The 14,802-nt window shown below is 35.1% G+C and overlaps 1 protein-coding gene across 1 annotated transcript in view; it reads left to right on the top strand.

The window, feature by feature from the left end:
- Nucleotides 1–14,802, top strand: part of LOC126456249 (proto-oncogene tyrosine-protein kinase receptor Ret-like) — a 115,529-nt gene that overhangs the window by 90,013 nt on the left and 10,714 nt on the right. The window contains exons 9-11 of the mRNA XM_050091999.1: nucleotides 1,595–1,721; nucleotides 8,983–9,112; nucleotides 11,554–11,755. Of these exons, the coding sequence (XP_049947956.1) occupies nucleotides 1,595–1,721; nucleotides 8,983–9,112; nucleotides 11,554–11,755 (459 nt within the window). The remainder of the gene's footprint in view (nucleotides 1–1,594; nucleotides 1,722–8,982; nucleotides 9,113–11,553; nucleotides 11,756–14,802) is intronic.

Raw genomic sequence — 14,802 nt, 5'->3', positions numbered from 1 at the left:
CTGTTTCTTGTGAGTATATCTTTCAGAACATAATGTTCATTAAGAAAAATCTCAACATGTACAACACAAACAGCCTAATACATGACCATGAAACAAGGGCTTGTCACCACCTCCATCTAGATAGAAAGAACCAGGCAAAGACGCAAAAAAGTATATTTTACAATGGGATAAAACTGTACAACAAATTACCACAAGAAATTAAAGAAATAAATGAGCCCCTCACTTTCAGACAAAAGCTTAAAACCTTTTTAGTAAGTAAAAGTTGTTATACTGTAAAAGAATATTTAACATAGATGTAGATTATTAGCAACATATGACATTATCACCAAAATATTATGTAATTATAAATATGTGTATGACTAGTTATAAAAACTACACAAAATATGAGAAACCTGTTTAATTGTAAATGTAAATGTGTGCTCCATACAATATTTATTGTTCCACAGATGAATAAATAAATAAATAAATAAATAAATTGACAAGCCTCCAAGACTGAAACTCTGTTCTTCTTCCTACATTTATTAGCACATCTAAAAAAATTGTGCTTCTCATTTCACAATTCAAAAATGACATAGGAGTGACCAGAGGTCCATAACATAATTAGGGATGTCAATTAAAACCTATTAAATGCCATCAGCACCAATCACACTTAGTTTCACTTTTTGGTACACACTTTAGTAACTATCTTACACTGATTTTCAGTGAGGTGAAACAGGTAATGTGTACAGAACTATGTTTTAGTGTCACCTCACCAAAAGCATTGATTCATAGCAACACTGGTGTTTGCACATACACACATTTTATTTTTTAGTGATAAATAACTCTCATATTAGTACATTACTTGTAATTGATATTGCATTTGCAAATCTTCTACTTTCGCCTCTAAATAATGGTTTTACTTCTCTCCTATGGATGGTAATTATTAATGGTATGCCTTGTCAATGGGTAATCTTCAGAAATATTTTGTAATATTTGTATGAAGATCTAGGATACAAGTGATGTCAAGTTAGAAGATATTTCCCTCATAGTAATATGGGAAAAAGCATTTACCATTGTGAAGCCACATGGTAAAATGTTGTCAGATATAGAAAGGAAAAGGTGATTAATTGTGAAGTAAGCTTCTCAGATTAGAACATAATAATCTCTCATGCATTAAGAAATTAATTTTTAGAAGGTCATTTTAAGTGTCTCCATTCACAGCTTTCACTACTGCTATATTAGTAAAAAAATTTGTGGTAAAGGCCACAATAAGATACAACTTTAATAAATGAAACAGTATAGAGCCATTGATTCAAGAATGTTAGGCTCAGGTTATTTCAATTGGCCTTTCAGAATTTCTAGCACATCCTTATAGGAATATTCTTATAAAGTTTGTGGACTTTTCATTTATCCTGTATCTGATTTTTCTACTCCATACAGAACAGGGAACACCTTTCAACATGCTTGCAATAATACACATTTATGTGAAAATGAAGTGTACATAATATCTAGGTCAGTGCGTGTCATAGTTATGTTTTCATATTATGTCATTGAGCCACTGCCAACACTTTATTTTGGAGATTTTCAATTATGGTTCACACTTTGTTCTTTACAGAAATTATTTGCGCAGAAGTCGACATATTGAGCCAAGTGCATTACCTGTCACACCAACAACTCCTCATAAAATTCTCAGTTTTGCGTGGCAGATCTGTAAGGGGATGGCTTATCTCAGTGATATGAAGGTATGTCACTAAGCTTATATGATCACAGTGATTTGCTCATAATAATTGGAATGTATTAATCATCAGTATGTTCAAACTTCTTTAAAGTGTTGGTACCTCTTTTATTGTATATTAAGTTCAACATTACATCATGACAAAGGATTATTTGTCACATAGAGGAAAGAAAAACAGCTGCAGAAGAGTTGCACCCAGCTTCTGAAATTTAGTTTGAGAGTTTCTCAGTTACAAAACAGCATTTAAAATTTAATGTTTTTTATCAGCCATTTTAAGGCAAATGCCAGAATGATACCTTAAAAAGGGTAATATTATGCACAATTTCTTTCTCCAGCCTTTTCCAAGTGGTGCTTGTGTTCCATCTGTAATGACCTCTACAAAAACTAAATTGTAATCTTACTTTATTTCCTGTCTGGATAACTATATTTGCTACTAATTAGTAGAAACAAGCAATATCAGGATGACTGGAGAACATAAAGCACTGTGCTGCAGACTTTATTTCGAAATCCTTGTTACACAAGATTTTAAATATTGACTGACAGTTCATAATAGTATACTCTGATATGTTTATTGTTTTTACATGAGTAAAGTGTATTCAACATGCCTATATGGAAGTGAATTACTATTATTATTATTATTGTTGTTGTTGTTGTTGTTGTTGTTGTTGTTGTTGTTATATCATCAATTCCCCCATTGTGAGAGCACTAAAACACAATTGATTTTAAAGGTATTTTTTCTGTCTCTTTCTTGTTTTCTTCCCAGAAACCTCTCACAATATTCATTGCATTTCTTCTGCCTCTCTTCTGTCCACTTATTTCCTGTTTTCTTCTCTTTGGCCATTTGCTGAAATTTCTGTTTTCTGATTTTTTTTCTCATTATTATTCCCTGGCTGTCATGTCTTCTGTGGAGATGTTCAGTTTATTGAGGTCTTCCATGATTTCCTTTATCCAGTTGGTCTGCACTGTATTAGTCATTACTATGTTAAAAGTCCTCTTGGCCAGTCTATTTTCATTCATCCTGTGCCCTTCTTTTCCTGATGTTGTTTGATATCATCTCACAGTTCTTTTGTTGTTCTGTTTATCCAGATCCCCTCTTTCTGAACCAGATCTGTCTCAGGATTCTATTCTCTTTTTTCCCACCATTTTGATTTTCATTTTTCCCTTGATTACTGCTGTTTTTGGGGCATACAAGACCTCTGGTAAGATTACTGTACTGTAGTGTTTTAATTTGGCATTGATGGACATACTTATTTTGTTGTATTGGTTCCATGTAAATCTGTGTGCTTTTTGTAGCTATATGATCCTTTCTTCATTGCATGTTGAATTCATTCCTGTTTTCTGTATAATCTGTCCTAGGTATTTTGACCTTTCTTCTCATTTCATCTTTCCATATTTCATTACCAGTGTGTGCCTGTCAGTGGTTTCTGCGTCCATGTACTGTATTTTTTGATATGAGATTTGTAGTTCTGTTTTGGCTGAGATTTCCTGTAGTGTCTCTAGAGTTTCTTTGACTTCTTTTGTTCATTATGAAGGCTATATCGTTAGCAAATCCCAGACATTTTATTTTCATTGTTCTGTTCTTATGTCTCCCCACCTTTACCCCATTGCCTTCTGTATACCACATCCTGATTATTTTCTCCAGAAGCAAGTTAAATAGAAAGGATGACAGGCCATCTCCCTGTCTCATTCATGTCTTAAGTCTGAAAGCTTCTGAGATCTCACCCATTAATTTCACTACAGATGTCACATTTTTTAATGTTTCCTGGATTAAGTTTCTGATCTTGCTGTCTATCTTCATTTCTTCCAGTGTGTTGAAGATTGTTTCTCCATCTACGGAGCAGTAGGTCTTCTTGAAGGTGATGAATGTTATTTTACACTTTCACATTGTTAATATTGTTCCCAGGCGCCAGATCTGTTCACTCCATGATCTTCTGTTTCTGAACTCTCTTTGGTATTCACCTACATATGGATCTATTGAGGCTCTAGCCTGTATAACAGAGCTTTGGGTAAAACTTTGTATGTCACAGGCAGTAGTTATTATGGTCTGTTCTGTCTCCTTTCTTGTAGGGGAGGGGGAAGTGTATTAGGTCTGATTTTCATTCTTATAACACCTTTTTTGTTTCCCATAAGTTTTTGATGATTCTGGGTATTTTGAATATAACGTTTCTGCGGTCTAATTTCCAGATTTCTGAAATCCATCCATCTTCTTCATGTGCTCCATTATTTTTCAGTGATTTTATTGTTTTCATGATCTCCTCATGTGTTGGGGGTTTGGAATTAAGGTTAGGTTCTGGCTTCTAGAACTGTAGGCTCTCTGTCAGTTTATCAATGTTTGATAGCGTGTTGAAGTAGTGTGCAAATATTTCACAGTTCTTTTTTGTGTTTGTCTCCAGTGTTCTGTCTTATCTTTTGAAGCATAAGCTTGTGGAGGATGTCTTGTCATATTTTCTCTGAATGTTCTGTAAAAACTTCATGCAATGTTTTTGCTGAAGTCCTCTTCTACTTCCTTCAATCTGTGGTCTTCGTAAGCTCTTTTTCTCCCTATAGATTAATTTTATGATGTTCTTCTGTATCCTGTTGAATTACTCCCGTTTTTTGGATGTTCTATGACTATGACTGCTACATTTTTCCAGGCTTGCATTCTGTCTTCCATGACCTTCTCACAGGGTGTGTTCCACTGTGTGTTCCATTTCTTCCCAGTGGCTGCTCCAATTATATCAGCTTCTTCATTTTTTCTGGCAGTTCCTTCTAGTCATTACTGTCAATTTTCTTACTTTTTCTGTTAAGTCTTTCTTGTTTAATCATAAGTACTCTGGGTCTGTTTGAAAGCCATGTTGATCCTTTTGATTTGTCTGTTGGGTACAGATTTTGTTTTGATTAGGAGTAGGTCATGATCATATTTGAAAAATGTTTTAATTTCTTACATTCAGAATTTTTCTGATGGTTTTCATGTATGTGGTCTATCTGAAATTCTCTTTGGACATTGTTGGGGAATTTCCAAGTTTGTAGTTTCTTGTGTGGTTCCTGGAGGTGCACTGACATGATTTTGAGGTCAAAATTCCTGCAGAAGTTCACCAGGTTTTCACCATTCTTGTTTGTCTTCTTTTAGGCTGTGTGTTTCCCTGTTGAAGGCTTGCTGTAGTGAAGTGACCGAAGTTTTGTCTCACATCTGCAACACATCCATGCAACAAGGAGTGTTTCCAGATAGAATGAAATACTCTGTTGTCAGGCCCCTGTACAAAGCAGGGGGTGCTACAAATGTGTCAAACTATCACCCTATCTCTCTATTAACAACATTTTCAAAAGTCCTAGAAAAAGCTCTGTACAACAGGATTGTGGCACACCTTGGTGACCTGAACATCATTAACAGTCAGCAGTTTGGTTTTCAAAAGGGAGTTTCAATAGATAACGCAATTTTCTCATTCACAAATGATGTTCTAGAGTCTATAAACAGCAAGAGGCTGCCAATTGGTGTCTTATGTGACCTATCAAAGGCGTTCAACTGTGTAGATCACCAGATACTCTTCAAGAAGGCCTGTCATTATGGAATTACAGGACCTGTAGGGAACTGGTTAAAATCGTACCTCGAAAATAGGAAGCAGAAGATTATTCTAGATGTTTCAGATAGTGTATCACAATATACAGTGGACTCTGAGTGGGGAATTGTGCAGCATGGAGTCCCACAGGGATCAGTGCTTGGGCCCTTGCTGTTCCTCATATATGTTAATGACCTGCCTTTATCCATCAATAAGAAGTGTAAATTTACAATGTTCGCTGATGATATGAGCATTGTGGTGGATAATGTGTCAGCTACTGACTTAGAATCCGAGGTCAATGATATCCTTAAAGAAGTTCTGGGTTGGTGTAGTATTAACTCCCTTTCAATAAACCTGAAAAAAAAAAACAATTTTATCCAGTTCCAGACAACCCACAAAAACCCAAAAGAAATAGTTATCACACAGAATGATCAAATGATAAAGCAAGTGTACTTATCAAAATTCCTAGGCGTATACATGGGCAGTAGGCTGAACTGGGAACATCACGTTCTACAAACACTAAAACGGCTGACGTCGGCAATATTTGCTTTACGAATTTTGTCACGCTTCAATGACATTACCATCTCAAAGTCAGCTTACTTTGGCTATTTTCATTCAGTCATGTGATATGACATCATCTTCTGGGGCAATACACCTGCTGCAAAGAAAATCCTCACAGCACAAAAAAGAGCAATAAGAATCATTTGTGGTGTACCCCCACGAACCTCATGTCGAAATCTTTTTAAATGACTTGAAATACTGACAGCAACATCTCAGTACATATATTCACTGATGTGCTTCATAATAAATAACCCCACTCTGTATGATATGAATTGCCTACATCATGAACATAACACCAGAAGAAAAGAGGATTTCCACTGTGAGTTAAAGAACTTGACACTTATTCAGAAAGGGGCAAAGTACGCTGGAACGAAAATTTTCAATTCCCTACCCAACAGCATCAAAAGTATAAGGAGTAGTACATCAGTATTTAAACGTAGCTTGAGAAATTATTTACTTGAGACCTCACTTTATTCACTAGAGGAATTCTTTCAGAGAAATAAGTAAAACCCAGATTGGAAAGATGTTTTTAAATTTTTTGACACTGTTTACTGTTAAACTAATGTAATAATGCCCTAATGTAAAAATTCCTGTTTTTCTCATTTCCATTTTTGGGTCACTTTTAAACCCAAAGTGGGGAGTTTTGATTACTGTTCAAGGTTAAAATAGATGCAATAATGCCCTAAATATGAAACTGCTATCTTCACATTTATGTTGACTAGTTTTTAAGCTAATAAGTGACTTTTGTGCACTGTTATTAATACTGTAACAATGTCTTTATTCTATGTATTTTATTATGTACATTGACACGTTCCACATCTGAGTGACTTGCTCACATGTACAGATCTATGGAACAAGTATATAAATAAATAAAAAATAAATAAATTGATTTGTTTTCCCTGCCTAATTGGACATCAAAATCTCCCAGTAACACTTTCACGTGTTTGGGGGGATTTTATTGGTGGTTTCTTCCAGATCTTACCAAAAATCTTCTATCAGCTGTGTGTTTTTCTTGTTTTAGTTATTTGTGGGGGATGTGCATTGATACAGGCTTTGTTTCCAGATAGACTCTGATTGTTCACGTTTTTTTCTGATTTTTAAATGAAATTTATTACAGAATCCAGTATCAATTTTTGTGTCACAAATCCTATTCCAAAGGGTTTTATACTCCTTCCTGGAAAGGTTGTGGCTGGTTTCCTCTTGTATATTCTATACTTTTCTGAGTCAAAGTAATTTTCATCTGAGAATTGTGTGTCATGTATTGCCAGAATTTTTATATTGCATTTATCTTTGGTGTTCATCAGCTGCTTCAGTTTTCCTACTTTCAGTAGTGTGTTCTTACTGAGTGTTCCCATGCAAAATATTCTCTCAGTCCTAAGGATCTTTAAGAAACTCTAGTTCTTCTCTTCATGACATTCCCAGTCCCCTGGAATCTGATTACCATATCTATTACCTGGTCTTACAGACTGGGACCTAGGTTAGTGGATTCTTTCCCATTGTTCTGTCATGATTATCGGTTTGTGTTGAGGTATTGATGGTGAAAGTTAAAGGATCTCACATAATTTTGACTTGAGTTTTGAGCTCCAGATGGTTTAATCACAGCTGAGCTCACAGAACCAACAGATGCTGACCAGAGTACTTGTGGCTATGACACAAACATGTCTGAATTTAGGGGTTTCACCTGCAACCACAGGCGAGGGTCTCCACAGGGTGATACCTTCCAGAGCCAGATGGACCCAGTTTTTTTTAACAAGGTTGTAACTCCTCCCCTTCCTTCTTCCTTATCACTTGCAAGATGAGGTCCAGAGCTTGGGATCAACAGTGGTAGGGTTGCGGAAGTGTGTTACTTTTTATAATAGGGCACCACATATTTTTCAGCATCATTTACTCATCAGAGGTGAGACTGCATGGACATCTTATAGCTACATGTAGTTTCAAGTTAGAGCACAGGCCTTAAATCAAGGCATTTTGATGTATTTAACCCCTCAGAATGAGGAACCTGTTCTTAGAATATGTGGAAATTTTCCAGTGGCAATAAAATTTTATAAGTAAATGATACACATACTCTTACACCTTGGCTGCTCTATAATTTTTGATACTTACACTCTTAACATTTAATTACTACATTATTTATTTAAGTGGGTCATATCCTGTGACTAACCTTTCTAGCTGATGCTACTTGTTTGATTTGCATGTCAGGCGACTAAACTGGAGCTGTTTTTCTTAAGTGACCATAATGACTGTATTGATGAGTTGACAATGAGAGAAAGTGAGAGTGAAACACAGTGCCAATAAACTGTCTACTCCTGTCATACAGCAACAAGGAGGCCACTAAGTGTAACATCCCCACTAAAAGGGTTAATTATGATCAGTAATGTCAAGTGCCCTCACTTCATCAGCCTCTGTGAAGAGATATGAAATTTGAGCCAATATGTTGGTACAAATCTTGATGATTGTGAATTTAATGCCCCTCTCACTTCCCTTACTCACACACAAACACACAGTTCCCTGAAGCATAATTTACATATAGTGGAAATATCTCCATTAACTTTCAAATTTTACGTAAAATACTTAATTTTTTAATATTTTAACTATGCATTACTTGTTTTCTTTTACATAAACAGACAGTCTAGTGAGCCATCATCTGCTAGATACTGCACATACTAAAACAGAAGTTGTTGGACACTGTGGCAAGACAACACCCACAGAATGAGAACTCTATTATTATACCACAAGTGTTCACTGTGATCAGTTTAAATTTTTCTAGTCCTGTAATTTTTCATTCCACATTGAACTGATGGAAATCTAGTACTTGCCTTTCATTTCTGCTGCAAAACAAATCACACAGACATGAAAATGTGATGAACACACAAAAGAGCACTGCACTTATGCATTGTATACCCCTTCTATACCTGCTTTTATGCTACCTTAGATACATATGGAATGCTTGGGGAAGTGTTCAGTGAAAGGGTTCATAAGCTAGCAGTGAACAGATAGGAAAACATGACACATCTAAGAAAATAACCTTTATACAGAGGTAGGTCAAAAAAGAAATAAAATGTGAATTATGAATTCTTATTTAATTTTTATATTAGGTAACAAAATTATTAATAATCTTTGAGATAAGAATAGCTAAAGCATAATAACCTGTGTTGTTTTTTTTCCCCCCAGCTGGTTCACAGAGATCTTGCAGCAAGAAACATCCTTGTAGCTGCTGGTGGAATCTGTAAAGTATCGGATTTTGGGCTTACTAGAGATGTCTATGAAGACGATACTTATTTAAAGAAGAGCAAAGGCAGAGGTAAAATTATTATCACAATTTTAAACACTATTATTCTTTCATGGCTCTGTTTGACATTGAGGAATTAAATCACCCCTTTATAACCTCTGTTAAAGAAATAAAAAACATGTTCTTAGAGCTGCACTGTTGATTCATCATGGGTTTTACTTGGAAACTATCACACCTACCACAGTCACTTTCAAAAAGATAGTACACTTAATCTATATAACATTTTGACAACAAGCTGTATTGAAAAAAAAAACTGTCTGTGAAAAAGATATGGTTGATATTGTGGCTTACGTGTAAACTAAAAGATATGGTGGGCAACGATGATATTCGAGTGTTGTTTTTCAGACAATTCCCATCATGTATTTCTTGTGGCCAGATTTTATTGTAAAATTCCCCTCATATTATTAACATTTGAAAAACATAAAAATGATTTTCTGTATAATATATAAAAGGAATTGCCTGGAGCACTGACATCTCCTTTCTACCAGTATTTACAATTGTAAATTTGTACATCCATGTTTTCATTTCTTTATGTTCAAAATAATAATTGTAAACTTGTTGTCAAGGAGAAATTCCATCAATTTCAAAGGTTAGTTTGAATTTACAGAGGTACTCATTATTGAGAACAGAAAATTCTTGCAGAGCAAACCCACTCACAATCTGCAACAAATTATCAGTCTGTTCTCATTGATTCATACTGCTAAAATCTGTTAAAAATAAGTTTACACAACACACTTTTAGACAACCTTGTAAACAACATGAACAAGGTTTTGATATGCATGGCAATATAATTATCATGACAGTATAATTATCTTTTAAAATGTTTTGTACTTATATTAGTATTGTTTTATTTACCCTCTGGATAACATGTTGCAGCAAAAGTATTCACAATATAGGACAAGTCATTTTTCAATAAGAAATACACATTTTCAGAACACTATTCTCTCTCAAAAAAAAATACAAAGTGAGTATGGAAACAGAAAAAATGCTCACTGATGAATGTAATAACACAAAGCGTATACAGACAAATGAATATAAGCAACTAAGAAATTTGTAGGTAATGGATTGTCACTCGATAAATTACACAAATATTCACTTATATACAGAAATAATGAAAATGACCACTGGAAATATGGTAGAAGGATATTAAAATTTAAAAATACATGAAACATGAGATTAACCACCGAGAATGCACTGACAATAAAATTTACTATTAATAAAAGGTGTACTTACATGAAAAGTATTTTAAACATTTTGAGAAGTGGAACTGAAACATACTTGTGTACTGTAGAATTATAGATTACTATTTTGCTTACAAGTATTCTACACTCAATCACAATATTTTCCAAAGGAAGCAGATGTTTCATGTTTGGCAACTCAGGTTACATTTCATTGTCAGTATTTAATTAATGATTTTTAAAATTTTTCATTTTCAAAATTCTCTCATTGAATAGAAGCAATGCTTTGTTGTTGTAATATGTTGTATTACTATGTACACTACATATTATGTGTTGTATTTTTTGGTACAAATAATGAAGTCTATTCCATAGCAAAATGGCCAATGGCTAATGACGTGATTACTGTTCACAAATGTTAATAATAAAAGTCTTTTTCTTTTTCTCTGGTTACATCAAAGGTACACTTACAGAAGGATTGTTTGGATAATCTACCTGACACAAACATGTGCTTGTTCTCTTTCCAGTTTCAATGTTGTTAAAGACTGGTTCCAGTATTGTACTACACTTACATTTTATTCTGTATTTCAGGAAATCAAGTTCATATTTAATGTCAGGAAAGTTAACATGTCACTATCAAAGTAAACAGATGATTAGGGCATATCTAAGCAGCTTATAAATTTACTTTGATTGACTGATTTTATCTTTTACCTTTAAGAGCAGTGTGTGTAAAGGAAAACCTTTGTATAGTTTTCCAATGCAACCATTGAAGATAGTAGTCATGTAAACTAATAAAATAACTGTTTGTGCCAAGTATCATCAGAGTATTTTATGGATATAGACACACTGACATTAGGTCCATATTCACAAGGAGCTCAGTCAAATTTTAATCTGATCCAACTACTTAGGGTTTCTTATTGTTAACTCAAATAACTTCAGTCAACTTTTGAGCAGTTCCAGCTCTGAACCCATAGCTCACATGTATCCTTATAAACTGTACTACTACTCCCCATCTAATGGTACTGATATTTGCAGATCATTAAACTGTAACTTTGCTTTTTCCTATACTGAAAATAAATAATATACACGTCACTCACTGCATTCGAAGGCCCTGAATCATGCTTCTTACACTTTCAATCAAATAGATTCAAATGATAACATGAAAATGCTTTTGTTTTATTTCTTAGTGTATCATATCCGGGATAAAGTTGCAGAAAATATGTGATTGTAAACTTTTGTTACTGAATATCCTTGCTGGGACATTCTCTTATTTTACAGTGCCTGTAAAGTGGATGGCCTTAGAATCACTCATGGATCATGTGTACACCAGCAAATCTGATGTATGGAGTTTTGGTGTTGTGCTTTGGGAGCTGGTCACTCTTGGTGCCTCACCTTACCCTGGTGTAGCTGTTCACAATCTGTTCCACCTTCTACAAGCTGGCTACCGTATGGAGTGTCCTGAAAATTGTTCAACAGCACTGTACGTAAACTGGTTTCCTTAAGCATGGACTTTATTGTAAAATTATTTATCATTTTTGTTTTGTGTTTTCAATTAGTCAGTTATGTGTTCCATTGATCAATAGCACAGAAAACCGTTATGATGTGGAATGTGTTATACAGCTACATCTATATCCACATTCTGCAAACCACAGTGATGTTCATGGGAGAGGATGCTTCCCACCATGTCATTTATTATGGCTTTTTCCCATTTCATTCATGTATGGAGCACAAGAAGAAGGGTTGTCCAGATGTCTCTGAGCGTGCTGTAATTGATCTAATCTTTTACTCACAGTCTCTATGGGAGTAATATATAGGGGTTATTGTTTATTCCAAGATTCATGGTTTACAGCTGGTTCTTGAAAATTTGTAAATATACTTTTTTGGGACGGTTAGTGTATATCTTCAAGTGTCTTCCACTTCAGATTTCACAGCCTCTCTGTGACACTCTCATCTGTGTCAAACAAACCTGTGGCCATTCATGCTATCCTTCTCTGTTAATATTCAATATCCTCTGTTAATCCTTTTTTGTACTGGTCCCACACACTTGAGCAATGTTGTAGGATAAGTCACATGGTGATTTGTAACACTTGAGCAGTATTGTAGGACAGGCCATGTGGGTGATTTGTAAGTAATCTCCACTGTAGACTGATTGCATTTGCTCAGTGTTTTATAAGGCACAATCAAAAGGTTTCCATTTGAGGCTGTTGCTGTAGTGTATATGCAACATAGCACAACTCTGATGTGGGTATATAAGCACTGACAGTAGGCAAGGCATTAGTGTGGTGTTTGTGTCTGCATACTGTAAATGCAGGAACATGAACTATTGTGACATTATTACCAAATGCATCCAAACAGAGACGACATGCTGATATACTTTTCTTGGACGCTGAATGACAAACACTGGTAGACATCCATGAGGAATATATATAGAGTAGCATGTCTGTTGATAACTACCACTGTGGAATAGTGCACCAAGGGGCGCTGCTGCTTCATCATAACACATGTCCCATATCACAAATGTTACATGAACTCAAATGGGAGACACTCAAGTACCTGGCAACAGTCTTGATCCCCATGTGCTTATCAGCCTCCAGTCCCTTAAAAAAGGCTATGAAGTGTCAATGATTCCTGTCAGATGAGGATGTGCAGTAGGCAGATGTGGACTTCTTTGCACAGGAGGACACAGTGTTTTACCAAACAGGTATCTTCAACCTAGTGAATCAGTGAGATGATTGTCGCAGTGCTCATGGTGATTTTGCATTATTGGCATACTCATTCTTGGCTGTATAGTATTTGAATGGAAACGTTTTGATCACCCCTTACACCAATGAGCTGAAATCTGTCATCTGCTTTACCTATGACTAAGCCTATGTGATCATTCCATTTCATATCTCTACAAATTATTACACACAGGTTTTTGCATTATTTCGCTGATTCCAAGTGTAACTCATTAATACTGTTGACATAGGACACCATTTTTTGTTTTGTTTTGGGAAATGCACAATTTCACATTTCTGAACATCTGAAGTATATTCCCAAGTTTTTCATCACATTGAAATCTTACCAAGATCTGACTGAATATTTGTGCAGATTTTTTTCATCCTGTACTTCATTACAGATAACTGCAACATTCATGAAAAGTCTGAGGTTACAATTAATTTGTTGATTGCCAACTATGAGTTATCTCATACCTGATGACCTGGCCACTGGTGTCCATTACAAGTTAATTCATAGTAAATGTGTTTCTCCAAAAAGTCAGATACCAAAACAGTTGTAGCAAATACATGTGATTTACAGGTCTTTGGCACCAAGGATAGGAATAGTAAATCATCTGGGCTTGGTGGAACTTAATTTTTATTTTCAGACTTGGAATAACCTAACAGAAAAGTGTATACAAAAGGTCATACAAATATTTTATCTTTAGACTTAAAATGTGTATGTAGTGTTACCAATGCTAATGAAAATAAAGTTTTTTTTATGATATGTCTTGAAGCATTCTTCCATGCAAAGAATCAGCTTTTCTTCACACATAAGACAAAAGTACCATGATTCACAGTGTTTCTTTTGTTGTGTGCATACTCATCACAGCTTTGTTGCTCACACTTTTTTCTCAGTGGCAGGTATCACCTTATAAATAATTAAAGCTGCTATCTTTCTTGATTTTCTACTGGATGTTTGTCATCTTATCCCCAATCAATGCCTAAATATATTTTTCTCTAAAAGCTAGAGACTTGATACTCCTTCTTGCTTTTCGATTATAAGACCAGTAGGCATTGTGCAGATACATTTCCATTACATGTAGGCCAAACTTTTTCAGCAATTTAATAGTTTTTTAAAAATCCTAAATAATGTGGCACCATTTCATCTGACTGATCAACACCTGCCATGCTGCTGTTGTAGCCTCTGACTGCGTCTGGCTTCAAGGCAGCTTTGCCATTTCGATTGTGAATTGACACCATTTCAGCACAGTGCATATTAGAAATGATCAGGACTGCCCTTTTGCTCTTCCATTTGCAAACGATGGCATTGTCCTTTCTTTCCAACACCATCTGATCCTTCTTCACTTTGATAGTAACTAATAATTTCAGGATTTTCTTTCTGTTGCTATATTATGTTCAGACACATAGGTTTTATAAGTCAACAACAGTTTTATAAGTGATACAGAATTATAAAAATTGACCATATGAAGCACGATATCCTTTGTTCAAGAAAGCCTCCATCACATGTAAAACAACTTCAGATGTATGACCCAACTTAGCCTGCTCCTGTGACTTGCCACAGTAGATTTTTATATTGAGAACCACACTATTACATTCATGGATAGTTTTACACTAGAGTTGTGTTTGTTGTTTTTGATATCTCCTGTCTGAAAAACACATGGTTGTGCCACAAAACAATAGATTTACCACTGCAAAGACTCTTACCTAGAATGTAATTATTACTTGTGATGCTACTGAAATGGTCCAAAACTGGTATAGTTTTGTAGAGATGGTCACTGGATTGCAATGAGCTGTATGAGAAATGTAG

This window comes from Schistocerca serialis, chromosome 2, assembly GCF_023864345.2.
Source record: "Schistocerca serialis cubense isolate TAMUIC-IGC-003099 chromosome 2, iqSchSeri2.2, whole genome shotgun sequence".
NCBI classification, from domain to species: domain Eukaryota; kingdom Metazoa; phylum Arthropoda; class Insecta; order Orthoptera; family Acrididae; genus Schistocerca; species Schistocerca serialis.
Note: the sequence above shows the minus strand (reverse complement) of the source record. Positions and strands in the feature narration are given on the sequence as shown.